This window comes from Taeniopygia guttata, chromosome 30 (assembly GCF_048771995.1).
Source record: "Taeniopygia guttata chromosome 30, bTaeGut7.mat, whole genome shotgun sequence".
NCBI classification, from domain to species: domain Eukaryota; kingdom Metazoa; phylum Chordata; class Aves; order Passeriformes; family Estrildidae; genus Taeniopygia; species Taeniopygia guttata.
The window spans coordinates 335,050-360,196 of record NC_133055.1 but is presented as its reverse complement, the minus strand read 5'-3'; the positions used below and the strand labels follow the sequence as shown (position 1 = coordinate 360,196).

Genomic DNA, 25,147 nt, shown 5'->3' with positions numbered 1-25,147 from the left:
GGGATCCGGGATCAGCCCCAGGATTCGGGAGCAGCCCTGGGATCAGCCCTGGGAGCCGGGATCAGCTCCAAGATTTGGGATCACCCTGGGATTAGCCCCAGGACGGGATCCGGGATCAGCCCCGGGATTCGGGATCAGCTCAGGATCAGGCCCAGGATCACCCCAGGATCTGGGATCAGGATCAGCCCTGGGATCAGCCCCAGGAACACCCTGGGATGGGATCAGGATCAGCCCCAGGATCAGCTCCAGGAGCAGCTACAAAATTTGGGATCAGCCCCAGGATGGGATCCAGGATCAGCCCTGGGATCACCCTGGGATGGGATCCGGGCTGGCTCTGGGTCTCTGGGTTGCCTTTTCCCCGTTTTTCCCCGTTTTTCCCCCTTTTCCCCGTTTCCCCCCGTGCCGGGGGCGGTGGCCCGGGCCGGATCCCGTGGATCCTGTGGATCCCGAGGATCCCGTGGTTAATCCAGCAGGGAGGGCTCGGCCGGGCGGATGATGGTCGGGCGGCTCGGGGCCGCCGGGGGCCTCCTGCGGGGAACGGGGGGTGAGCCCGGGGGTCCTGGGGGATCCCTGGGGGATCCCAGCCGATCCCAGTGACACCCCAGTGCAGTGGGGTGAGACACCAGTGGATCCCAGTTCACCCCGGTCCCGGATTCCAACGGATCCCAGCCCTCCCCAGTGGATCCCAGTGGATCCCAGCCCACCCTGGCGGATCCCAGCCCACCCCAGCCCTGGGTCTCAATGGATCCCAGCCCTCCCCAGTGGATCCCAGTGTAATCCCAGCAAATCCCAGACCACCCCAGTGGATTCCAGTGGGTCCCAGTGTAGTCCCAGTGGATCCCAGTGTCATCCCAGCCTACCCTGGTGGATCCCAGCAGATCCCAGGCCACCCCAGCAGATCCCAGTGTAGTCCCAGTGTAATCCCAGCCCATCCCAGCAGATCCCAGTGTAACCCAGTGCCATCCCAGCCCACCCCAGCCCATCCCAGCGGATCCCAGTGCCACCCCTCCCCACCCCCCCCCCGGTCTCACCTGGGCACGCCGGGCGGGATGCCGGGCGGGATCCGCGCGGGCCGGGCGGGGATCTGGGGCGGGGCGCTGAAGGGGTCGCTGGCGGCGGCGAAGGGGCCGAGGCGGGACGGGATCGGGGGCGCGGCGAAGGCGGGCGGGGCCCCCCCGGGCAGCGGCAGCAGCGGCGGCCCCGGTGCCGGCGCCCGCAGGGACGGGGGGCGGCCCGGGGGCAGCAGCGCCGAGGGCGGCCGGCGCTGCGGCGGGGGGCTGCGGGCGGAGCGCGGCGGTCAGTGGGGCGGGTGAGGGGTGGGTGCGGGGTGGGGATTGGGGTGGGCACAGGGTGGGATCGGTCAGTGCGGTGGGCACGGGGTGGGCATGGGGTGTAGATTGGGGTGGGCATTGGGGTGGACATTGGGGTGGGATTGGTCAGCAGGATGGAAATGGAACAGGGCAGTCAGTGGGGTGGACATTGGGATGGGCACAGGATGGACATTGGGATGGGCACAGGATGGACATTGGGATGGGCACAGGATGGACACTGGGATGGACGCAGGGTGGACACGGGATGGGATTGGTCACTGGGACACCCCAAACCCCTCTGGGAACACCCCAAGCACCATATGGACCACTCCAAACACCACAGCAAACACCCCAAACCCCCCAGCAAAGCCCCCAAACCCCCCAAACCCCACAGCAAACACCCCCAACCCCCCAAACCCCCCCTCAAACCCCCCAATCTCCCCCCGGAGAACCCCCCAGCCCCACATCTCACCTGTGGCCGGCGGCGGGCTGCAGCCAGGTGTCGTCCACGGGCGGGGGCACGGGCGTGGACACGGTGCTGGTGCTGATGTCGCCGATGATGGCCAGCGCCTCCTTCAGCGCGTGGTACATGCGCAGCATCTCGTCCCGCCGCTGCGCCTGCTCCGCCGACTCCTCCATCAGGCTGCTCTGGTCCGACGAGGAGTACAGGAAGGCCAGCAGCTCCGAGTGGATGAAATCCTTGGTCTGGGGACACCAGGGAAGGGCCGGGATGTGCGCACAGGGCTGGGGGAGCGCCCCCGGGGAGTTGGGGGTTTTGGGGGTTTGGGGTGGGCGCTGTCCCGGTTCCTGCTGTCCCCAGGTGCCACGGGCGCAGCACTGAGGAGCTTCCCGAAGGAGGAGAGCGCCAGGGCTGGAAAACTCCCCCAGAATTTCCCCCAAATCCAGCCCTGGCATGGCTTGAGGCCATTTCCTCCTGTCCTGTCCCCTTTGGGAGGAGGGATCAGCCCCTGGCTGGCTCCAGCCTCATCCCAGGGAATTGTCAGGAGCCGGGAGGTGCCCCTGGAGCCTCCTTTTTCCAGGCTGAGCCCCCTCCAGCTGCTCTCACAGTTTTCCAGCCCTTTCTCCCTGCTCTCCCAGCCCCTTTTCCCACTCCCAACCCCTTTCCCAAATCTCCAACCACTCTTCCATGTTCTCCAACCCCTTTTCCCCTCCCCATCCCCTTTTCCCCCCTCCCCACCCCCTTTTCCATGTTCCTCATCCCCTTTTCCATGTTCCCCATCCCCTTTTCCCCTCCCCATCCCCTTTTCCACGTTCCCCATCCCCTTTTCCCGTTCCCCATCCCCTTTTCCCGTTCCCCATCCCCTTTTCCATGTTCCCCATCCCCTTTTCCACGTTCCCATCCCTTTCCCCCTCACATTGTTGATCATGAGGTGCATGATGGTCTTTGGCATGAGGTCCCGGATGGATTTGTTGATGATCCCCACGTAGGAATCCACCAGGTTCCGGATGGTCTCCACCTGCCTCTCCAGCTGCGGGTCCATGGAGAAGGTGTTTTCCTGCGCTCCGTCCTCGCTCTCCGTCTGCGAAGGGCCGGGAATGGTCAGCACCGGGATCCCCCCGCTCCAGCACGGCGTTCCCGGCCCCATTCCCACCCCAGAATTCCAGGATCCATCCAGCAGCACCCCGGGGATCTCATCCTGCACCTCCAGGGAGTGCCGGGCAGCTGCTGGCTGCTCCCAGCCCCGCAGGGACGGGATTCGGGATGGATTCGGGATGGATTTGGGATGGATTTGGGATTTGGGATGGGATTTGGGATGGGATTCGGGATGGATTTGGGATTTGGGATGGGATTCGGGATGGGATTTGGGATGGGATTCGGGATGGGATTTGGGATTTGGGATGGGATTTGGGATGGGATTCGGGATGGGATTTGGGATGGATTTGGGATGGATTTGGGATGGGATTCGGGATTTGGGATGGGATTCGGGATGGGATTTGGGATTCGGGATGGGATTTGGGACAGGATTCGGGATGGATTTGGGATGGGATTTGGGATTTGGGATGGGATTCGGGATGGATTTGGGATGGGATTTGGGATGGGATTTGGGATTTGGGATGGGATTTGGGATGGGATTTGGGATTTGGGATGGGATTCGGGATGGGACTCGGGACGGGATTCGGGATGGATTTGGGATGGGATTTGGGACAGGATTTGGGACAGGATTCCGGATGGGATTCGGGATGGGATTTGGGACAGGATTTGGGACGGGATTCCGGACGGGATTCACCTGGTCCTTCTCGGGATAAACTCCCGCCCGGAGGAAGGAGGCTTTCCAGCTGTCCACGTCCTCCTGGGAATCGCAGGCCAGCTCGATCTGCCGGAGATCCTTGTACACGTTCCTGCAGGGAAAGAGGGATTTGGGGGGTCAGGGGAGCCCCGAATCCCCGTGGAATCCCCGTGGAATCCCCGTGGAATCCCAGTGGGAATGTGCTGCCTCCTCCTGCGTGGGACCCCAGCCTCCAGCTGGCTCCGAGGGAAGGGAAAAATCCCGGAAAAAGCGGGAGGGAGGATTCCCCACCTCTGCTCCGTGTTGAAGATGGCGAAGATGTGTTTGGTGGACATGAATCCCTTCTCCACATCCCTGATTTTCAGATTATCCAAAGGCAGCATGTACTTCTTCTCCTTCTCCTGGGAATGGGGACGAGAGGGAAGCGGGGATGAGCTCCCCGAAGGCCGAGGAGGGCGAATGAACTCGGAATTTGGGAATTGCAAACCCCAAACTCCCGCTGGAAAAGGCTCAACGGGAGATTCCCCGCGCCGCCTGGGATGGGGGAATCGCTCCTTTTCCCGGCAATCTGGGAATTGCTCCTTTACTGGGAATCTGGGAATTGCCCCTTCCCAAGAATCGCCCCTTTTCTGGGAATCTCCTTCCTGGGATTTTCCCCTGTCCTGGGATTTGCCCCTTTCCCGGGAATCTCCTTCCCAGAACCCCAGATTTTCCCCATTTTTTCCCCCCAGAACCCCAGATTTTCCCTGTTTTTCCCCCCATAACCCCATATTTTCCCCATTTTTCCCCCCATAACCCCAGATTTTCCCCGTTTTTCCCCCAGAACCGCAGATTTTCTCCTGTTTTTCCCCCCAAACCGCAGATTTTCCCCGTTTTTTCCCCCAAAATCCCATTTTCCCCCATTTCCCCCCGGAATCCCGGACTTCCCCCCCGTTTTCCCGGCCGTACCTCCTCGTCCTTGTACCAGGAGAGCGACTCGGCCGTCAGCACGAACCAGTACTCCTTGGAGCCGCCCTTCATGATGCTGATGTTGTTGATGGTGAGCCAGCCCCGGCGGATCACCTGCGGCGCGCCGGCAGATCAGCGGCAGATCAGCGGGATCCCCCAAATCCCGGCCCCGTGGGGATTCGGGATCAGGTTTGGGGGAGCACCCGGAGCGTTCCCGGCCCCCCAGGCCGGGTGAGAAAAGCAGGGAGCTCCAGAGGGATGATCCCGAATTCCCACCCCGCTGGCGGGGAGGGGGGAAAGCTCCGGCGGCCGCCTCGGGTGGATCCCACCGCCCCCACGGATCCGGGGGTGGATCCCAAAATCCTGGGGAGTGCCCACCCCATGCCCAGGAAGGATGGGAATGGCCCAGGAATTCTTTTCCAGGACCTTGGGCAGGGATCCACCGGGGATTCCACATCCCGGGGTTTTCCTATCCCAGCCCCTCATCCCGGGACCCCAGCCCCTCATCCCGGGACCCCAGCCCCTCATCCCGGGATCCCAGCCCCTCATCCCGGGACCCCAGCCCCTCATCCCGGGACCCCAGCCCCTCATCCCGGGACCCCAGCCCCTCATCCCGGGACCCCAGCCCCTCATCCCGGTTTCCCAGCCCCTCATCCCGGGACCCCAGCCCCTCATCCCGGGATCCCAGCCCCTCATCCCAGGACCCCAGCCCGTCCTGGGGCTCTCCCACCCCCCGGGTTAGTGCCGGAGCTCAGCGGGAAGCGCGGCCGGAGCGGAGCAGCCCCCGGGAAGGGGCAGGGCCGGGTTAGACACGGATTCTGCCGTGGCTGCACGGGAAAACCGGGATCCCCGAGCCCGGCCGGGGTCGGTTTTCCAGCTCAGGAGCCACGGCAGATTCCTGGGGCGAGGAAGGAGCGAAGCTGGAGCGCGGACGGAGCGCTCCGGGCGCGGGAAGGACGGAGAGCCCGGGAATTGCAGGGGGCAGGGGAGGGGGATTTCACCTCCCAGAGCCCCGTTCCCATCTGGGAACCAACCTGGGATTGGATCCGAGGGGGTTTTAAAGGAACTGAGGCGGGAATGGGGGAGAGGGAGGAGCGGGGATCATCGGGAATGTGCGGTGGGAAAGGGATGGGAGCAAAGCCAGAGGGGTCGGGGGGATTATTGGGAAAAGGAATCACGAGGAAAAGGGGCTGAAAGGAAAAAAGGGATCTGCCTGCGGAGCAGGGAAAGGGGACGGGGTCTGGCAGGCACTGGGGGAATTCTGAGGGGTTACACGGACAAGCGAGAAGCCCAGGAGGAGGAGGGAGGGAAGTTCCTTTAAAACCGATGGATTTTAGTGGAAACGGGGCAGTTTTGGGGCTCTGCAGGGCTCCCAGCCCAAATTCCCCAATTCCCGGCTCTCCGCCCTCCCCGCCGCCATCCCGTCCCACGGCCGGCGAGGAACGGCCCTGCCCGGAGCTCTGGGGGCTGCTGAGAGGAGGTGGAAGTGTCTGAGGAGCCGGGAAGAGGCCGGATCCGCGCCGGGATCCGTGGGAAGGGAGGCACGGGATCCCCCCGGGCAGAGCGGGATGCACAGCCCCGCGGGAGCCGTGTTTTGGGGAGAACAGGAGCGTTTTGGGGAGAACAGAAGCGTTTTGGGGAGAACAGAAGCGTTTCGGTGCTGGCTCCAACATTCCAGCTCTATCCAGAGGCGGGATCCAGCCTTATCCCGCTCCTCTTGCCCGGGGTGGGGATGAGACCACCCCAGGGCTGCAAATCCCAGTGTGGGCGTTTGGAAAGGATTCCCCTCTCTCAGACACTTCCACAGTGTGGAGCGGTGGGATTGGGATCTCCTGGATCCCCCAAAAGGGAATGTTGCCCTCCCGATCCCAGGAGGGAGGAGCTCTGTGGGCTTGGAGCAGCCAGGTTGGGAATTCCGGTGTGGGCAGGGGAGGGTTAAACCCCAAATCCCTCCCAAAAACAAAAACAAAAGGGAATTTGGGGGGAGGAATGAACTCCCAGCCCTTCCCTCCATGTGCTCCCCAAAGGATTCCAGGGAATTTCACCCCCCCACAGCCGTTATGGGCTGAACCAGAAAGATTTTGGCCTCCTGCTTCCCAAAGTTTGGGAAAACCAGGAAAACCTGAACCCCGGCAGGCAGCATTCCCTGTCCCGGACCCCGGGCACGGGCTGGGGTCACCCCAAAACCCCTGGAGCGGGCACAGGGGAAGGACAAAGCCGATTTCCACCCTGGCTGCTCCCTCTGGGAATCCTGTCCCCGTTATCCCACCGGCATCCTCCGTCCTGGGGAGCAGGGGACGGCGCTTTTGGGGTGTTTTTTGGGGTTTTTGGGAACGCTGCTCCTGGCAGGGCCGGGCCTCGCCAGGCGCTGTCCCGGCACCGTCCCGGCACCATCCCGCTCCGTGGTACTTACCAGGATCTCCCCCTTTGGGCACGCAAAATTAAAGGGGGGGAAAAAAGACAAAAATAAAAGCAGGAAGAGGAGACGGGACAGGGAAGGAAGTGACAGGAAGAGCGGGAAAAGCACAAAAAAAGGGAGGAAAAAGCGGAAAAACAGCAGAAGAAAACCCGTTACATGCTATTAATGGTCATTCCCAGCGAGGGAGGGAGCGAGGGGAAGGGGCACGGCCGCTCCTGCTCTCCCCAAAATTCCCCCGGGAGCGGGGCCGGCGGGGACACGGCCGTGGGGACACCCCCGTGGGGACCCCCCGGTGTCGTCCCAGACCCTCACCCCCCACTCTGCCGGGTCTCCCGCCCGCTTTGTCCCAAATCCCGCTGATTTCGGGCAGGAATTCCGCTCCCACTCCGCTCCTCCGTGGCCAAGCCTGGCCTTGGTGTTAATGGATGGGCTCGGAGCAGGGGGAGGAGGAGGAGGAAGGAGGAGGAGGAGGAAGGAGGAGCAGGAATTCCGGGAGTCTCTGGCTGTACCTGGTTGGGGATCGCTCTCTTCTTGTTGGTCTGCGTGTTCCGCTGCTGCGCGCTGGGGAAAAGGGGGAAAAAAACGGGATTTTGAGGTGGGCAAGAGGGAGGTGAGCCAGGGCCACGCACCCGGAAGGCCGCGGGGAGGAGCTGATCCCAAAGGGTGGAATTCCAGAGCCCCTTCCCGAGGTTTTTCCCGAGGTTTTTCCCGAGGTTTTGCCCAGGACCGAGCGCACAGAGCGGGGGTGGGATGCGGGATCTCCTCTCCTCGGGGATGGGCATTCCCAGGACGCGACTCCAGAGGGAGGAGGTGTAAAACACCGAGCAGCGGCTGCAGATTCCCGAGGGAATTCCGACCACCGAGAACCAGGAGCTTCCAGAAACACCTAATTCCCCAAAAAACGGGATCGAGCATTACCTGCACCAGAGGGGAAAGCTACCTGTCTCTCCTGAGCACCGAGGGGGCGGAACCGTTAGTCAGGAGCGGGAACAAAATCCAGGAAATCCGTTAGAATCCCTCCGGGACAACCCCGGGGCGCACACCCACCCCGGGATTTGGGGGTCTGGGGGAGCCCTCCCTGCCTGCCCCGGACCCCCGGGCAGGGATGATCTGGGTGAACTCCAGCTGAGCTGGGAGGAGAAGCTCCAGGATCCCAGTTGGACTGGGAGGGGAAACAACCCAGCTCCCAAACTCAGAGGAGAAGTTCTCCGGCTCCCAAATCTGAGGGAAAAGCTCCCCGGTTCCCAAATCTGAGGGAAAAGTTCCCCGGTTCCCAAATCCAAGGCTGAACTGGGAGGAGGAACTCCCAAATTCTCAGATCCAAAGGAAAAGCTCCAGGATCCCAAACTCAAGGCTGAACTGGGAGGAGAAGCTCCAGGATCCCAAACCCAAGGCTGAACTGGGAGAAAAAGCTCCAGAATCCCAATTCCAAAGTTGAACTGGGAGATGGAACTCCAGAATCCCAAATCCAAGGCTGAACTGGGAGGAGGAACTCCCAAATTCTCAGATCCAAAGGAAAAGCTCCAGGATCCCAAACCCAAGGCTGAACTGGGAGGAGGAACTCCAGAATCCCAAACCCAAGGCCAAACTGGGAGGAGAAGCTCCAGGATCCCAAACCCAAGGCTGAACTGGGAGAAAAAGCTCCAGAATCCCAAACCCAAGCTCCCGGCTCCCAGGGGAACCTGCCCAGCTCTGGCTCCCAGGGGAACCTGCCCAGCTCCGGCTCCCGGGGGAACCTGCCCAGCTCCCAGGGGAACCTGCCCAGCTCCAGCTCCCAGGGAACCTGCCCAGCTCCGGCTCCCAGGGAACCTGCCCAGCTCCGGCTCCCGGCCCCGGAAGGCTCCCGGGACGCCCCGGGGAGGGGGAGCTGCCCCCGGTACCCACCCGGTTGCCACGTGCTGCTCAGTGAAACAGCTGGGGCGGGAGAGGAGCGGAACAGTCCAGAGACAGAGAGAGGTGATGGATCCCAGGGGAAACAGCAGAGAGCAGGAGGAGAGCAGGGAGTGTGACCGGAGAGGAAAGAGAGAAAAAAGGGGGAAGAGAGAAAAAAAAACAGGAGGAGGAGCGTGGGAATTTAAGGGATGTGGGGGGGGGAGGCACCCTGAGCTGGAATCTGGGAGCTTCCCGGAGGTTTGGGGCTGGAAAACACCGGGAAGAGTGGAGGGAAGGGGGCAGAGAGAGGATGAGGAGGGACAGAGAGGACAGGGAGCGATTCCCGCTCCGTGACAGCTCCAGGCTGGTTCCAACAGCCTGAACTGTGGGGATTCATCCCAGTTCCTGAGGCTGGAGCTTTTCCCAGCCCCTTTCCCGTACCCCAAACCTGAGGGAATCGGGTGCCAAAGGCGCTGGCGGGATGTGGGAGACTCCGGTGTCCCCCCAGAAGGAAAACAGAACCCCCGGAGGCCGGGAAGGGAGGAGCTGTCCCCCCGGAAAAGGACTCACTTGGCGAAGCCGATGAAATCCTCGTGGTTGGTGTTGATGTAGGAGAGCTCGATGTCGATGAGCAGCAGGATCTGAGGGAACCGGGAGTCAGGGGAGGTGGGAATTCCCAGGCTGGGGGTGCGCTGGGAATGGCGTGGGAGCTGACCTGGTCCTTGGTTTTGCCCTCCCGCTCCCGGATGTGGGTGGTGACAATCCGCTCGGTCTCCTCCCGCAACCTGGGGTAGGAACCCAGCTGGAAAAAAACAGGGAAAAGGCCCGGGAAGGAGCGCTGGGATGGAGCCAGGCAGCTCCGGGGGGAGCAGCACTCCACTCCCCACCAAACCCGACTAAACCCCCCCCAAATTCCACCAAACCCCCTCAAATCCCACCAAACCTGACTAAACCCCTCCAAATCCCACCAAACCCCCTCAAATCCCACCAAACCCCACCAAATTCCTGCCCCGGGAGCTGCAGAAGGGGCTCCCATTCCCACTGCTCCCACAGGAGCTGGGTGGGCTGTGGGGCATCCCCAAAATCCCAGCCCATCCATCAGGATCCGTCCCAGGCCAGGGAATTCCAGGAGAAACCCAGGAATGCCCGGTTTGACCAGTCTGTCACTGTCACTGGGCTGACCAGTATGTCACTGGGTGACCAGTCCCTCACTGGTGTCACTGGGCTGACCAGTCCTTCACTGTCACTGGGCTGACCAGTCCCTCACTGCCACTGGGCTGACCAGTCTGTCACTGGGCTGACCAGTCCCTCACTGGTGTCACTGGGCTGACCAGTCCCTCACTGGTGTCACTGGGCTGACCAGTCTGTCACTGTCACTGGGCTGACCAGTACCTTACTGGTGTCACTGGGCTGACCAGTATGTCACTGGGCTGACCAGTCTGTCACTGTCACTGGGCTGACCAGTCCCTTACTGGTGTCACTGGGCTGACCAGTCCCTCACTGTCACTGGGTGACCAGTATGTCACTGGGCTGACCAGTACCTTACTGGTGCACTGGCGCACGGTGTTGATCAGCTCCTGGATCACCAAATCCACGCATTTCAGGCACGGCTCCTTCAGCTTCACCACCTGCTTCTTCACGATGGCCTCGAAGGCCAGGTCTGGTGTGAACAGCCCCGTCCTGGAGCCCGGGCAGCGGGAAAAGCGGGATCAGAGCGGGACTGGGACGGGACTGGGACGGGGCCCCACCCCAGGGAGGGATTCCCTGACCCCACCAAGCAATTCCCAGCTTTGGGGGAGCCGGTTCCCGCTCCCAGGGAGCAATTCTGCTCCTGGAGAACAGTTCCCACCTCAGCAGGAGAGACAAGCCCTGCTCCAGGAGAGCCCGTCCTGATCGTAAAAGGGTTTTAAAATCATGGGGATTTGGAGTTAACAGGAAAATTAAGCTTAGTGTGCCCTGGAAAAATAAATTCCTTAAGCACACGAACAACTAGTACTTGCTAGAAGTGCAACTGTATAGCTAGTACATAATAAATGATATAATTGGATGTGATGATTGTTTAGTAATTAAATATAATTACTGTTTAATCATAAGAATAATCATGAGAAACTGTGGTCAGGGACCTAAGAAAGACCACGAGAAACTCATGTCAATGTATACAATAGAACAATATAAGCTTAATAATTAATATGTAAGTTATATAACGATAGAATATAAAATACGTTCAGCTCGAAAACCGTGTCAGAGTCGGATTTGGGTTTGTATCCTGACTCACAGAGCTCTTAATAAAAGCACCTGCATGGAATCACATCCCGTGATTGTGTGTGCTCCTGAACGCTGACAGTCCCACCTGCCCCGAGCGGGCCGTGCCTCGGGAATTGTGTCCAGGCAAGGATCCCTGCTGGATACTTGCCTCACCCCGTGGATGTTCTTGATGGCGTAGCTGATCTCCCGCCTCAAATCCTTCTCGTCGAATTCCATCTGCCGGGAAAGGGAGTGGGAATCATCAGGGATCAATCGGGGATCAATCAGGGCTGTCCCGCGGTCCCATCCCTGCAGCCTCGCCAGGCAGGGGCTGCTCCGTTCTTACCTGCCTCAAATCCCGGGATTTTTATGGGTTTTTAATGGTTTGGGTTGGAAAAGCCACCAGGGACAGGGACCACCCCAGTCCTCACCTTCACCAGCTCAAATCCCGGGATTTTTATGGGGTCATGGAATGGTTTGGGTCGGAAAAGCCTCCAGGGACGGGGACCACCCCAGTCCTCACCTTCACCAGCTCGAAGGGGAATCTCTCGTGGAAAATCCGGTTGATCCTGGCGCCTCCGGAGAGCTCCAGAGTGTCCACCTGGTCTCCTGAGCCCTCAATCCGCTTCTCAAAGTCCACCCCGAACTGCTGCACCATCCTGGGCAGGAAAACCAGGAATGAGGGAACTCCTGGAGCAAAAATCCCCCGATTCCTCCAGCTGGGGCCCGTTTTTCCTGCGGTGTGGGAGGCTCAGGGAGGGACAGCGCCCACGCTCCCAGCTCCCACGGCAGGCAGGGAACGCAGGGATGCTCCAGGGCCATTCCCAGGAGAGCCTTCCCCCATCCCCGTGCCCTGCAAGGAGAACAATCCCAGCTCTTCCCACAGTGCACTCCCAGCAGGGAAAGTGGCTGGAGAGGAACCCACTGCAGCAAGGCTTTGGTTTTCCTGGCGGGATCGTCGGGGCGGAAGTTCTTGTACTCCTCCACCTCCTTCTCCAGGGACAGCAGCTGGCTCTGCAGCTTGCTCCGCAGCGAGGGCAGCGTCTCCCGGATGTGGTTGGTGAGTTGCTGCCGAGGGGACGGGCGAGGCTGAGCCGGAGCCCGGGAATTTCGGGAGCCCGGGAATTTCGGGAGCCCGGGAATTTCGGGCGCCGTTCGGGCGGGAAGGGGCCGTCTCACCTGGTTGAGGACCCGCTGCAGGTGCGGGGTGCCCATGCGCTCGGCCATGTGCCGGTAGGCGGGGTGGGACAGGAAGAACTTGCGCTCGGCCGCCAGCGCGGCGCGGATGTCCTTCTTGCCGTCGATGTCCTTCTGGCTCCGGTTCACCACCCCGATGTAGCCTGGCACAGCGGGGACGGCGTGGGACACGGGCCGGGAACGCGCTGGGGGACCGGGGGCACTGGGGGTATGGGGGGCACCGGGGACACTGGGGATATGGGGGGCACTGGGGGAATGGGGGGCACTGGGGGAATGGGGGACACTGGGGGGCACTGGGGGAATGGGGGGCACTGGGGATATGGGGGTATGGGGGTATGGGGGGCACTGGGGGAATGGGGGTATGGGGGGCACTGGGGGAATGGGGGACACTGGGGGGCACTGGGGGTATGGGGGGCACTGGGGATATGGGGGACATTGGGGGCAATGGGGGTATGGGGATATGGGGGGCACTGGGGGTATGGGGAGCACTGGGGACATGGGGGGCACTGGGGACATGGGGGGCACTGGGGGCACTGGGACACGGGGGGCACTGGGGATATGGGGGGCACTGGGGGGCACTGGGGGTATGGGGGACACTGGGGGCAATGGGGGTATGGGGGGCACCGGGGACACTGGGGGGCACTGGGGGTATGGGGGGCACTGAGGATATGGGGGACATTGGGGACACTGGGGATATGAGGGACACTGGGGGTATGGGGGGCACTGGGGACACTGGGGGGCACTGGGGACACTGGGGGGCACTGGGGATATGGGGGGCACTGGGGATATGGGGGCACTGGGGATATGGGGGTATGGGGGGCACTGGGGATATGGGGGGCACTGGGGACAATGGGGGTATGGGGGGCACTGGGGACATGGGGGGCACTGGGGGCACTGGGAGAGCCAGGGAGGGACACAGGGCAGGGGACATGGAGTGACCTGAGGGGGACACACGGAGCGACCCGAGGGGGACACACAGAGTGACCCGAGGGGGACACGGGGGACACACGGAGTGACCCGAGGGGGACACGGGGGACACACGGAGTGACCCAAGGGGGACACACAGAGTGACCCGAGGGGGACATGGGACACAGGGGACACACAGAGTGACCCGAGGGGGACACGGGGGACACACGGAGTGACCCGAGGGGGACACGGGGGACACACAGAGTGACCCGAGGGGGACACAGGGACCCGCAGGGACCCGGGCCCGGCCGCACCTCTCCGCAGGGGCAGCAGTTTGTTCTCCAGCACGTCCCGGGCGTCGGTGCCTTCGTCCATCAGGTCCAGCTTGGTGATGACCCCGATGGTCCGCAGGCCTGCGGAGCCGAGGGTCGATCCCGGTTAATCCCAGCCAGACGCAGCAGGGATCCCAGGGAATGCAGAGCAGCCCAAGAGGATGAGGAAGGCAGAGACACCCCCGCAGCCCCAAAGCCGCTGCCCGGGGCGATCCCCGTCCCGTTACCCTGCGGATCCACTTCCTTGGCCATCTTGAGCGCGTCCGAGTTGGCCAGGTCCATGTTGGCCGGCGTGACGGCCAGGATGAGGCTGCTCTCCCGGCTGATGAACTGCAGGATCATGTCCCGGATCTGGAACTCGATGTCCTGCGGCTGATCCCCCACCGGCACCTTGGTGATCCCCGGCAGGTCGATCAGGGTCAGGTTCAGCACTGGGGGGACACGGATGGGGTGAAGAGGGGGATCAGTGCCCAGCTCTCCCTCTGGAGCTGGATTCCCGAAGGATTCGCTCCTGCACGGCCCCATAACCCCCAGGTTCTCCCCGTTTTCGGGATTTCCCCTCACCGTGAGGCGAGTACACGCGCAGGTTGATGGGCACCGGGGAGATGCCCTTGTTGGTGCCCGTCACCCGGTCGGTCTCGGCCTCGATCTCCTGCCGGACCTCATCGAAATCCGTGAACTTCTTGGATTTGCAGTGCAGGAACTCGGCATACTCTGGGAGGGATTGGGAAGGTCAAAAACAGGGAGTGCTCGGGGCGGTGGGGACCCAGCGGGGTAGGGGGATGGGGATGGATGCGTGGGGAATGTGGGGAAGGGGCTGCAGGACACCCAGGAGGGGCTGCAGGACACGAGGAGGGGCTGCATGACACCCATGAGGGGCTGCAGGACACCCAGGAGGGGCTGCAGGACACCAAGAGGGGCTGCAGGACACCCAGGAGGGGCTGCAGGACACCCAGGAGGGGCTGCAGAACACCCAGGAGGGGCTGCAGGACACCGAGAGGGGCTGCAGGACACCCAGGAGGGGCTGCAGGACACCCAGGAGGGGCTGCAGGACACCCAGGAGGGGCTGCAGGACACCCAGGAGCTCCCCTGGAACCCAATCTGCCCCAGGAAAAGGATTTCAGCAGCTCTGGGGCCGCGCCGCGGCAGCTGCGATGGTGCAACTTCCTTCCTCCCTGCCTCGGTGTGGGCAGAGCGGAAACCTCGGCGCTGCCCTGCCCTCCCAGCCCTGCCAGGGCTGGAATCTCACCCCTCAGCCCTCATCAACCCCCCCATCGCCCCGAGGCCAGCTCTTCCCAAGCCTCCCTCAGCTCCAGGAGGTCACCAGCAGCTCTGGGATTCACCCAAATCCATGGATTTTTATTATTTTTTTGGCAGGAGAAGAGCCCGGCTGGTCAAGGTGAAGGGGGCAAAGGAATTCTGCCCGGATATCGGGATGGCTGATGGCAGCCAAGGAAACCTGGCTGGGCAAACGAGTCACCCCCATGGGCAGCTCAGCGTTCCCTGGCTTTCCCCGGCATTCCCAGGCCATTCCCGAGCTCTCCCCCGCATTCCTCCGCGATAATTCCCAGGGCAATGTGGGAAGGAGGGGCAGCGGGATGCAGGTGTGGGAGCGCTGCTGAGTGCCAAACCCCACGGCTGCACGGGAACTCTGCCCTGCTTTCCCAGCCCCGTACCCGTCTTGGAGAAGATGAGCTGCAGGATGAGAGGCCGGCGAGTGACAATCCCAGAGCCACGGGGAAGGAAATCCCTGGAAGGGATGAAAGGATGGGTCAATAAATGAATTAATTCCTATTGATTCCTGCAGCACTGGAGAGCCCTGGGAGGGACTGGAAGGCACCAGGAAGGGTTTGGGAACGCACGGGATCAATCCCTGCTGTCCTAGGGGCGACAACAGGACACTCCCGTGAGTGCAGATCCCCAGGGAAAGCAGGAAATTCCCACAGAATTCCTTCTGGGGAGGTTTTCTGGGAGAATCCTGCCTGGAAAACACGGTGCTCCAATGGCAACTTTGGGCTGGGGCTGTCACCACCCCTTTCCCGAGCAGGAAATGGGACAGGGAAGCACCTGCTGGGAATGGGGAGCGATAACTGCCCAGCCTGGACGTCACGGCGGTGCCAACAACAACAACACCCCGACGGTGTCACCCCGACCGTGTCATCCCGACTGCGTCACCCCGACACCGCACCGGAGCCTTCCCTGGACCTGACCCGGAGCCGGGGTGACAGCTCGGAAATTACTTCCTGCCCAACCGGGAGGACAGGTCCGGGTGGAGCCCGGGACAGCTCTGGGGACAGCCCCGGGACAGCCCCGGGACAGCTCTGGGGACAGCCCCGGGACAGCCCCGGGCAGCTCCCGCGGTGGGAAAAGGTGGAATTACCCCCGGGAGACCCCGACTGCCCCCGCTGAGCCCAGCGGGAATGTCGATCCCGACAGGAATGTTGGGCTCAGGGTGCTTCGCACAAAGTGGGGTCCAAACGACTCTGGAGCCGCTGCTCCCTCCTGCCAGTCCTGATCCCGGGGAATGGAGGTGGTGTCCTGATCCCAGCCCCGATCCCAGGGGAATGGAGGGGCTCTCCCTGCCCCAACCCTGATCCTGAGGGAATCAAGGTGATCCCCAGCTCCCAGCCCCGATCCCAGAGGAACGGAGGGGCTCTCCTGATCCTGAGGGAATCAAGGTGATCTCCCTGTCCCAGCCCCAATCCCAAGGGAATTGAGATCTCCTGATGCCAGGGGAATGGAGGGGCTCTCCCTGCCCCAGCCCTGATCCTGGGGGAATCTCCACAGCTCCCAGCCCCGATCCCAGGGGAATGGAGGTGCTCTCCTGATCCTGAGGGAATCGAGGTGATCCCCAGCTCCCAGCCCGGATCCCAGAGGAATGGAGGTGCTCTCCCTGCCCCAGCCCTGATCCTGAGGGAATCAAGGTGATCCCCAGCTCCCAGCCCCGATCCCAGAGGAACGGAGGGGCTCTCCCCGCCCCAGCCCCAATCCCAAAGGAATGGAGGGGCTCTCCCCTGCCCCAGCCCTGATCCTGAGGGAATCTGCCCAGCTCCCAGCCCCGATCCCAGAGGAATGGAGCTGCTCTCCCCGCCCCAGCCCCCCGGGATTCCCGGCTCCATCGCCGGCAGTCCCTGACGCAGAGGACGAGGAGGGGACTGCGGGAAGGACACGGCTGCCAGGTGCCACCCGGCCCCGGCCGTCCCCGTGTCCGGCTGGGCAGGATCCGAGCCCCGCCGTGACGTGCGAGGCAGCCCCGGGACGTCACCTGCCCGGATCCTGCTGCCTCCCACCTGGGCCAGGTGTGACCAGGGCCAGCAAAGGGACAAAGGGACAAAGGGACAAAGGTCTCAGGGTGGAGAAGTGCGGTGGGAACATCCCAGTGCCAGGAAAACTGCTGGGGAAACACCTGAGCTCGTTTGCACGTTTCTAACCCCAGCTTCACCTGGCTCCAACCATTCCCTTGCCATTCCTAACGGAATTCCCTGGATTCCTCTGCCCATCGCTCCCACCAAACCCACTCCACCCAGGCAAATCCCACGGATTTATCTCTGGACACCTCCAGCCCCACCGGACCTGGGGACCCTCCTGGCCAATCCCTCGGGATGGGTCACTGCCCTCATCCCGTTCCCGTGGGATTCAGCTCTCCCCCTGACCCCAAACCCCCCTGACCCCAAACCCCGGGGCTTAGCCCCACTTTGGGATCCCCGAGGCGTTTCGGGGGCACTCCCGAGGAGGACCCGGCCTTCCCTCGGGCACAAGGGCTCATAATGCCCCATTGAGGTCAGGATCCCTCGGGACTGTCCCCACCCCCGGGGGACAACGGCTCCATTGTCCCCCAGGCCAGAGACAGCTCCGGGAAGGGCTGGGACACGCCGGGATTTGGGAACAAGGCTCCAAAGAATCCCAGTGACAATCCTGGGTCCTTCCCTCCCACTAAATCCCGGCACTGAGGCGCTCCGGGCCCCTCACGCCAATCCCAATCCCCCCCCGGATGTCCCAGGCAGGCCAGGCCCTTCCCCGTGGAGAAAATCCAGCCCAGTTAGGCTAAATCATGGATTTAGAGAGATCCCAGCCCAATTCCAGGTCCCTCCAAGGGATTCTGGGCACCTCCCTAAGCATTTTGGGGGTACAAACCCCACAGAAACAGCACCACGGCTTCCCAGCACGGATCCAGAACCTCCCAGCATGGATCCAGGGCTTCCCACTGGCTGGAAAAACTGAGGTAAAGCTCCCACAGCCGCAAAGATCAAGAGGAGCAACCCCCCACGGGCAGTTTCCGAGCCTGGCTCGATGGATCCGATGGATCCATGCAGATCATGGGACAATCGGAACAGCCCCGAGGCCCCGGCCCGGCTCATCCCAGCTGGAATTCCTGATCCAGGGAAGAAAAAAAACAACCCGGCCCCTGTTCATCCTAAAAGCCGGGATGGCAACGGTCAGGTCAGCATTCCTCACCATCCTCACCTTCCCAAGGACACCCCTGGGGTGTAATTAACCCTAATTAGCACAAGCTGCAGGACGAGGTGGGCAAGGATTCCCCGGATGGACACAAAGGGGTTTAATTACCAGGGATGGTTTTCCAGCAGCGCTGTAATTAAAGGCTGCCAGAATTCCCAGGAATCCAGCACGGGGAATAACTCCACTGCCAGAATTCCCAGGAATTCAGCATGGGGAATAACTCCACCGAATTCAGCATGGGGAATAACTCCACTGCCAGAATTCCCAGGAATTCAGCACGGGGAATAACTCCACTGCCAGAATTCCCAGGAATTCAGCATGGGGAATAACTCCACCGAATTCAGCACGGGGAATAACTCCACCGCCAGAATTCCCAGGAATCCAGCATGGGGAATAACTCCACTGCCAGAATTCCCAGGAATTCAGCATGGGGAATAACTCCACAGTTCCCACCACGGTTGCTGCTGGAAAAGCCCAAAGCCCAAAGCCAGGCTGGGAATTGCACCGGGATAGAGGGAAAGGGATGGATCCCAGCCCGGACTCGGATCCACCTGGAAAGCCCCACAGGAATGGGAGGGAGGATCCAGCGGAGAAAGCCCCAGTGGGGCATTTCCACGAGGAAGAGCTGTCAGAACCAGCGGGAAAAACACGCGGGTGGGAATTTTGGGAGCGCAGAGGTTGAGGGGAGAGCGGGACGGGCCGGGAGGGAAGCACATCACGGCAAGGACGCTTCTGCCGGTGTCCCGGGCGCTTCGGGAAGCGGCAGCCCCGGCCCGGGAGGACGGAGCAGCGGCAGGAACCGCCCCGCGGGAACCGGCGAGCAGCTGATGCTGACGAGGGCCGGGCTCGGTTTGTGTGACCCCCTCGCCTTACCGGGAGGGCGCTGACCTCTGCTCCCCGTTATCCCCGTTATCGGGGCGGCCACGCTCGGCTCCCGGGCCCACCCCAGCACCGCTGCTATCTCCGGGGCGCAGCCCCACGGCCGGGATGGCGATGGTGGTGATGATGATGATGGCGGGGAGGAATCCCGGGCCGCCAAGGCACCGTGAACGAACGGAGCCGCCACCCCGCAGCCACAACCGGGAACCCCCCGAATCCTTTCGGAACCGCTCAAGCCCCGCTGCCCTGACCGATCGCACTGACCGCCCTGACCCGAATCCCCCAAAGGCCGCACCGACAGCTCCCGGTTCCTCCGAGCCCCGCGGGCCCGCACCGAGCCGCTCCCGGTTCCCCCGAGACCCGGGGGCCCTCACCGAGCCGCTCCCGGTTCCCCGTTCCCGTTCCCCGTTCCGGCCCTTGCGCCGTTTGCGCGGCCCCCACCCGGTCCCGTTCCCGTTCCCCGTTCCGGCCCCGCTCGGGTCCCGTTCCCCGTCCCGGCCTCGCCGCCGTCCCAGCCCTGCTTCGGCCCCGTTCCCGGTCCCGTTCCCCGCCCCGGCCCCGTTCGGGTCCAGTTCCCGGTCCCGTTCCCCGCCCCGGTCCCATTCCCCGCCCCGGTCCCGGTCCCGTTCCCCGCCCCGGCCCCGCTCCGTTCCCAGTCCCGGTCCCGTTCCCCGCCCCGGCCCCGCTCCGTTCCCAGTCCCGTTCCCAGTCCCGGTCCCGTTCCCGGTCCCGTTCCCCGCCCCGGCACCGCTCCGTTCCCGGTCCCGGTCCCGTTCCCAGTCCCGTTCCCGTTCCCGGTCCCGTTCCCCGCCCTAGCCCCGCTCCGTTCCCAGTCCCGGTCCCGTTCCCCGCCCCGGCCCCGCTCCGTTCCCCGCCCCGGCCCCGCTCCGTTCCCGGTCCCGTTCCCCGCTCCGTTCCCGGTCCCGGTCCCGTTCCCGGTCCCGGCCCCGCTCCGTTCCCAGTCCCGGTCCCGTTCCCGGTCCCGGCCCCGCTCCGTTCCCAGTCCCGGTCCCGTTCCCGTTCCCCGCCCCGGCTCCGTTCCCAGTTCCCGTTCCCCGCCCCGTTCCGTTCCCGGTCCCGTTCCCCCCCGGCCCTTGCGCCGTTTGCGCGGCCCGTGCGCCGCTGGCGCAGCGCGGCCCCGGCCCCGCCGGCCGCGCCCTTCCGCCGCCGCTATTCCCGAACGCGCCTCCGCCCGGTGCCGCCGCTGCCGCCGCCGCCGCCGCTCACCGGCCCACGAAGTTCTCCAGCACCGAGCTCTTGCCGGCGCTCTGCCCGCCCACCACGGCGATCTGCGGCAGGTCGAGGTGGCAGCTCTGCCCGATGGAGCTGAAGGCGTCTTGCAGCTTGTTGACCAGCGGGATGAGCTCCTCCATGCCCCGGTTGCCCATGGCGGTGCCGGGCCCGCGCTCGCGGCGGCGGCGGCGGCGGCTCCTCCCTCACGGGGCCCGCGGCGGCGGCGGCGGCCAAACTTCCCCTCAGAGTCTGCTCATCCGGCACCGCCGGGCCCGCCCCGCGCCCGCTGCGCGCGCCGCCATTGGCCGGCTGGGCTGCCCATCACCGCAGCGCGCAGAGCGGAGTGGGGCAGAGAGCTGCCAATCATCTGAAAGGGCCGAACTGAAAAGACAAGCCCGTTCTCTATTGGTCGCTGGGCCGTCGCTCATCGCTCACAGCCAATGGGAGGTGGCGCTGCTGTGTCAGCTGAGGCGGTCCCGCCCCTCAGCGGTTCCGCCATTGAAGCGGCGGACGGAGCTTCCCTCGGGAGCGCAGCACCGGGAGCCCGCCCTGCTCTCCGTGCCCGCCCTCCCTTCCGTTAAACCGCGCTCCCGCTGCTCCGAGCGGGCCAATGCCGCCGAGAGAGGCGCCTTAGGGAACAGCAAACCCTCTCGCAGCGGGTCACCATCACTCAGCGAGCCCTTCTCCCTATGGGCTGCTCCGGTGTTCCGCCGCGCTCCCGTGACCGTCGCGCGTCACGAGAACGGCAGTCCCGAAGCGAAACCCCGGGGCTGGATCCCCCAGGGAGCAGAATCAGCAGGACTCGGCTCCGCTGCCTGCCCGCTCGGTGTTTGGGGGGGTCTCGGGGCGGCTCCGGGCTCGGCCCGTTCGCCATCCCAACCAGGCCCAACATGGCCGCCGCGTTGCCGTGGTAACGGTCACTTCCGGCGCCGCCGCCTTCTCTTCCGGCGAGGCGCGGCGAAGATGGCGGCGCCCGCGGCGGGGCCGCCGCCGGTGCTGCGGATCGTGGCCGAGTGCGGCCGGAGCCGCGCCCGGGCCGGGGAGCTGCGGCTGCCGCACGGCACCGTGCCCTGCCCCGTCTTCATGCCCGTGGGCACCCGCGGCACCGCCAAGGGCCTGACGGCGGCGCAGCTGGCGGCGCTGGGCTGCCGCATCTGCCTGGGCAACACCTTCCACCTGGGCACGCGGCCGGTGAGCGGCGGCTCCTGCCCGCCCCGTGTGCCTCCCGACGCGAGCTCCGATCCCCAATTCCGGCTGAGGCCGCTCCCCTGGCAGGATCCCGGCGGGATTCCCGCTCGGTTCCGCTGCTCCGGGGGATCCCGCGCGGCCCCCGCTGCTCCCGGGACATTCCCGGGGGACCCCGCTCGGTTCCCGGGGGATCCTTCGGTTCCCGGGGCGTTCCCGGGTGATCCCGCTCGGTTCCCGGGGGATCCCGCTCGGTTCCCGGAGCGTTCCCGGGGGATCCCGCCCGGTTCCGCCGCTCCCGGTGCCGCTCCAGCTCCGCTCTCCCCGCAGGGACCGGAGCTCGTCCGGCGCTCCGGGGGCCTGCACGGCTTCATGGACTGGCCCCACAACCTGCTGACGGTGAGCGGCGCCCCGGATTTGGGAGGGGGCGCCCCCAGAGCTCCCCAAATTCACGGGCCGGGACCCCCCGGTTGGGAGGGGACCCCCCGAGCCTCTTGGGGGGATTCTGGCACCCCCCGGTCCCAAATCCCGGGGGGGTCCCGGGGGTCCCGGCGTGTCCTGAGGGGTTCCCGGGGGGTTCCTGGGGGTCTTGGGGTGTCCCGAGGGGTCCCGGGGGGTTCCCGGGGTGTCCTGAGTGGTTCGTGGGGGTCCCTGGGGTGGTCTGGGGGTGTCCCAGATGTCCCGGGGGGTGTCGTGGGGTGGTCCCGGGGGTCCTGAGGGAGTTCTGGGGTGGTCCTGGTGGTCCCAAGGGTGTCCTGGGGATCCTGGGGGGTCTCGGGGGGGTTCCCGGGGTGGTCCCGAGGGGTTCCTGAGGGGGTTCCCGGTGGTCCCGAGGGGTTCCGGGGATGTCCTGGGGTGTCCCGGGGGTTCCTGAGGGGTCCCGGGGGTCCCTGGGTGTCCCGAGGGGTCCCTGGGGGTCCCGGGGGTCCCGAGGGGTTCCTGGGGGTCCCGGGGGTCCCTGAGGGGTCCCTGGGGGTCCCGGGGCGCCCCCCAAGCCCCATTTTCGGGGTGCCCCCAGGACAGCGGGGGGTTCCAGATGGTCTCGCTGCTGGAGCTGTCGGAGGTGTCGGAGGAGGGGGTTCTCTTCCAGCCCCCCCACGGCGGGGACCCCGTCCTGCTGAGCCCCGAGAGGGCCATGGAGATCCAGAACGCGCTGGGTGAGCGCCGGGGGGACCCCCGGAGCCGCGGGGAGGGGGCGGCAGCATGGGGGTGACCCCCGCGCCCCCCAGGCGCCGATATCGTCATGCAGCTGGACGACGTCGTGAGCAGCACCACCACGGGCCCGCGCCTCGAGGAGGCCATGCTCAGGTGGGGACCCCCGGGACCCCTGGGACCCCCTGGGACCACCCTGAGACCCCCGAGACCCCCTGGGACCCCCCAAAACCACCCTGAGACCCTCCTGGGACCCTCTGGGACTCCCCAACACCACCCTGAGACCCTCTGGGTCCTCCTGAGACCCCAAGACACCCTCAGATCTCCCTGAAACCACCCCGAGACCCTCTGGGACCCCCCGAGACCACCCTGAGACACCTCTGAGACACCCCAAGACCACCCTGAGACCCTCTGGGTCCTCCTGGAACCCCCCGAGACCCCTCTGGGACCCCCCAAGACACCCCAAGACCCCCCTGAGAGCACCTTGAGACCCTCTGGATCCTCCTGGGACCCCCCAAGACACCCCAAGACCACCCTGAGACCCCCTGGATCCTCCTGGGACCCCTCTGGATCCCCCTGGAACCCTCTCGATCCTCCTGGGACCCCCCTGAGACCCTCTGGATCCTCCTGAGACCCCCCCCAAGACACCCCAAGACCACCCTGAGACCCTCTGGATCCTCCTGGGACCCCTCTGGATCCCCCAGGACCCCCCCAACTGCTCCTGGGACCCCCCTAACACCAGTCCAGGACCCCTCCAGCCCCTCATGGGACCTTCCTAAGACCCCCCAGCCCCTTCTGGGACCTGCCCAGGCCCCTGGTAGCCCCCCCTCAGCCCCGGTAGCCCCCTGGTAGCCCCCCGGTAGTCCCCGGTAACACCCCCCAGCCCCAGTAGCCCCCTCCCAGCCCCGGTACCCCCCGGTACCCCCCGGTACCCCCCGGTTCCGTGCCCAGGTCGGTGCGCTGGCTGGATCGCTGCGTGGCCGCCCACGCCCGCCCGCAGCAGCAGCGGCTCTTCGCCATCGTGCAGGGGGGCACCGAGCCCGAGCTGCGCCTGCGCTGCCTGCGAGGTCAGCCTTCCTCACCCTCCTCATCCTCATCCTCACCCTCATCCTCCTCATCCTCACCTCGGGCCTTCCTCACCCTCATCTTCCTCATCCTCACCCCGGCCTTCCTCACCCTCCTCATCCTCGCCATCCTCATCCTCACCTTGGGCCTTCCTCACCCTCGTCCTCCTCATCACCCTCATCCTCACCCCTGGGCCTTCCTCACCCTCCTCCTCACCCTCATTCCTGCTTGGGAGGGGCTCTGGGGGTCGTGGGGGAGCTCCGATAGTCTGGGGGGGGCTCAGGGATGATTTGGGGGTCCCGGGGGTGATTTGGGGGTCCTGGGGGGCTCGAGGGCAATTTGGGGATCCTGGGGGGGGTGTCCTGGGGGGCTCAGGGGTGATTTGGGGGTCTGGGTGGGAGTCCCAGGGGTGTCCTGGGGGGCTCAGGGGGAACTCAGGGGTGATTTGGGGGGGTCCCTGGGGAGGTCCCGGGGGGCTCAGGGGTGATTTGGGGGTCCCGGGGGTGTCCCAGAGGGGTCCCGGGGGGCTCAGAGGCCGTTTGGGGGTCCCGGGGGGTGTCCCGGGTGATTCGGGGGTCCCAGGGGGTCCCAGGGGTGATTCGGGGGTCCCGGGGGGGAGGTCCCAGGTGATTCGGGGGTCCCGGGGGGGTCCCTGGGGGGTCCCGGGTGATTTGGGGGTCCCGGGGGTGTCCCTGGGGGGGTCCCAGGTAATTCAGACCCCCCCCCAGCCATGACCCAGCGCGCCGTGTCGGGTTTCGCCATCGGGGGCCTGAGCGGCGGCGAGGCCAAGGCGCGGTTCTGGCGCGCGGTGAAGCTCTGCACCGAGCACCTGCCCCGGGACAAGCCCCGCTACCTGATGGGCGTGGGGTGAGTCTGGGGGTCCCCCAAACCCCCCCGGAGCCGGCGGGGACCCCCAAAGTCACCCCCAATTCCCCCCCAGCTACGCCACCGACCTGGTGGTCTGCGTCGCGCTGGGCTGCGACATGTTCGACTGCGTCTTCCCCACCCGCACCGCGGTAAGGGGGGCCCGGGGGGCTTTGGGGGGTTTGGGGACCCCTCCCCGGGCTGGGGGAGACCCCCATAACCCGCCCACCCCCCCCACGGCAGCGTTTCGGTTCCGCCCTGGTGCCCTGGGGGTCCCTGCAGCTGAAAAATCAGAAATTCGCCAAAGATTTCCGGCCCATCGACGCCGACTGCGGCTGCCCCACGTGCCAGAGGTGGGCGGGGGGCTCTGGGGAGGGTCTGGGGGGTCCCCAAAGCGGGGCTGACCCCCCAAATCCCTCATTTCCCCCCCCCCCCCCATCTCAGGCATTCCCGGGCGTACCTGCACGCGCTGCTGCGCTGCAACACGGCGGCGCTGCACCTGCTCACGCTGCACAACGTCGCCTACCAGGTGGGCTGGGGGGGCTCTGGGGGCTCTGGGGGGGGGCTCGGGGGTCCCCGCACCCCTCTAACCCCGGCCCACCCCCCAATTCCAGATGAAGCTGATGGGCTCCATCCGGGACAGCATCCTGCGGCAGCGCTTCCCCGAGTTCGTGCGGGAGTTCATGGCCGCCATGTACGGGGGGCGCGGGGGGCCCCCCGCCTGGGCTCGGGAGGCGCTGGAGTCCGTGGGGATCACCCTGGGCTGAGGGGGGACCCCCGATCTCTGGGGAGCCCCCCGATTCCTGGGGACACCCCTGATTCCTGGAGAACCCC

General features: G+C 64.9%; 2 protein-coding genes across 5 annotated transcripts; one reads left to right on the top strand and one right to left on the bottom strand.

Moving 5' to 3' along the window:
- Positions 1-18: 18 nt before the first annotated feature.
- DNM2 (dynamin 2) lies at positions 19-20,315 on the bottom strand. 4 transcript variants are annotated; one of them, XM_032745606.3, is made up of 22 exons: positions 20,042-20,315; positions 15,154-15,227; positions 14,042-14,191; positions 13,705-13,908; positions 13,460-13,558; positions 12,222-12,382; positions 11,968-12,110; positions 11,566-11,701; positions 11,212-11,279; positions 10,340-10,478; positions 9,514-9,600; positions 9,369-9,439; positions 8,811-8,840; positions 7,436-7,487; positions 6,921-6,932; positions 4,508-4,621; positions 3,851-3,960; positions 3,560-3,671; positions 2,687-2,851; positions 1,783-2,015; positions 1,032-1,277; positions 19-528 (listed from the first exon to the last, which is right to left on the bottom strand). In XM_032745606.3, exons 1-22 carry the CDS (start codon positions 20,200-20,202, stop codon positions 462-464), a joined length of 2,634 nt encoding a protein of 877 aa, XP_032601497.1. In that variant the 5' UTR covers positions 20,203-20,315; the 3' UTR covers positions 19-461. The 4 variants fall into 4 exon arrangements, with proteins under 4 accessions (XP_032601497.1, XP_032601498.1, XP_032601499.1 ...); XM_032745607.3 differs by lacking the exon at positions 6,921-6,932; XM_032745608.3 differs by lacking the exon at positions 8,811-8,840 and having other exon boundaries at positions 20-528.
- On the top strand, positions 20,201-25,123 carry QTRT1 (queuine tRNA-ribosyltransferase catalytic subunit 1). The gene is made up of 10 exons (XM_072919877.1): positions 20,201-20,795; positions 20,960-21,238; positions 21,563-21,631; positions 22,251-22,389; positions 22,462-22,540; positions 23,336-23,451; positions 24,390-24,465; positions 24,557-24,666; positions 24,758-24,842; positions 24,928-25,123. The coding sequence occupies exons 1-10, from the start codon at positions 20,201-20,203 to the stop codon at positions 25,078-25,080; spliced, it is 1,701 nt and encodes a 566-aa protein (XP_072775978.1). The 3' UTR covers positions 25,081-25,123.
- Positions 25,124-25,147: the final 24 nt, after the last annotated feature.

Excerpts from the sequence above, each read along its gene's own strand:
- QTRT1 (XM_072919877.1), top strand. The coding sequence starts at position 20,201 with ATGGCGGTGCCGGGCCCGCGCTCGCGGCGGCGGCGGCGGCGGCTCCTC. Across the intron at positions 22,390-22,461 it reads GGAGATCCAGAACGCGCTGG|GCGCCGATATCGTCATGCAG; the intron begins GTGAGCGCCGGG and ends CGCGCCCCCCAG. Across the intron at positions 22,541-23,335 it reads CTCGAGGAGGCCATGCTCAG|GTCGGTGCGCTGGCTGGATC; the intron begins GTGGGGACCCCC and ends TTCCGTGCCCAG.
- DNM2 (XM_032745606.3), bottom strand. The coding sequence starts at position 20,202 with ATGGGCAACCGGGGCATGGAGGAGCTCATCCCGCTGGTCAACAAGCTG. Across the intron at positions 2,016-2,686 it reads TGCACCTCATGATCAACAAT|ACCAAGGATTTCATCCACTC; the intron begins GTGAGGGGGAAA and ends TGGTGTCCCCAG. Across the intron at positions 1,278-1,782 it reads CAGCCCGCCGCCGGCCACAG|CCCCCCGCCGCAGCGCCGGC; the intron begins GTGAGATGTGGG and ends CTCCGCCCGCAG.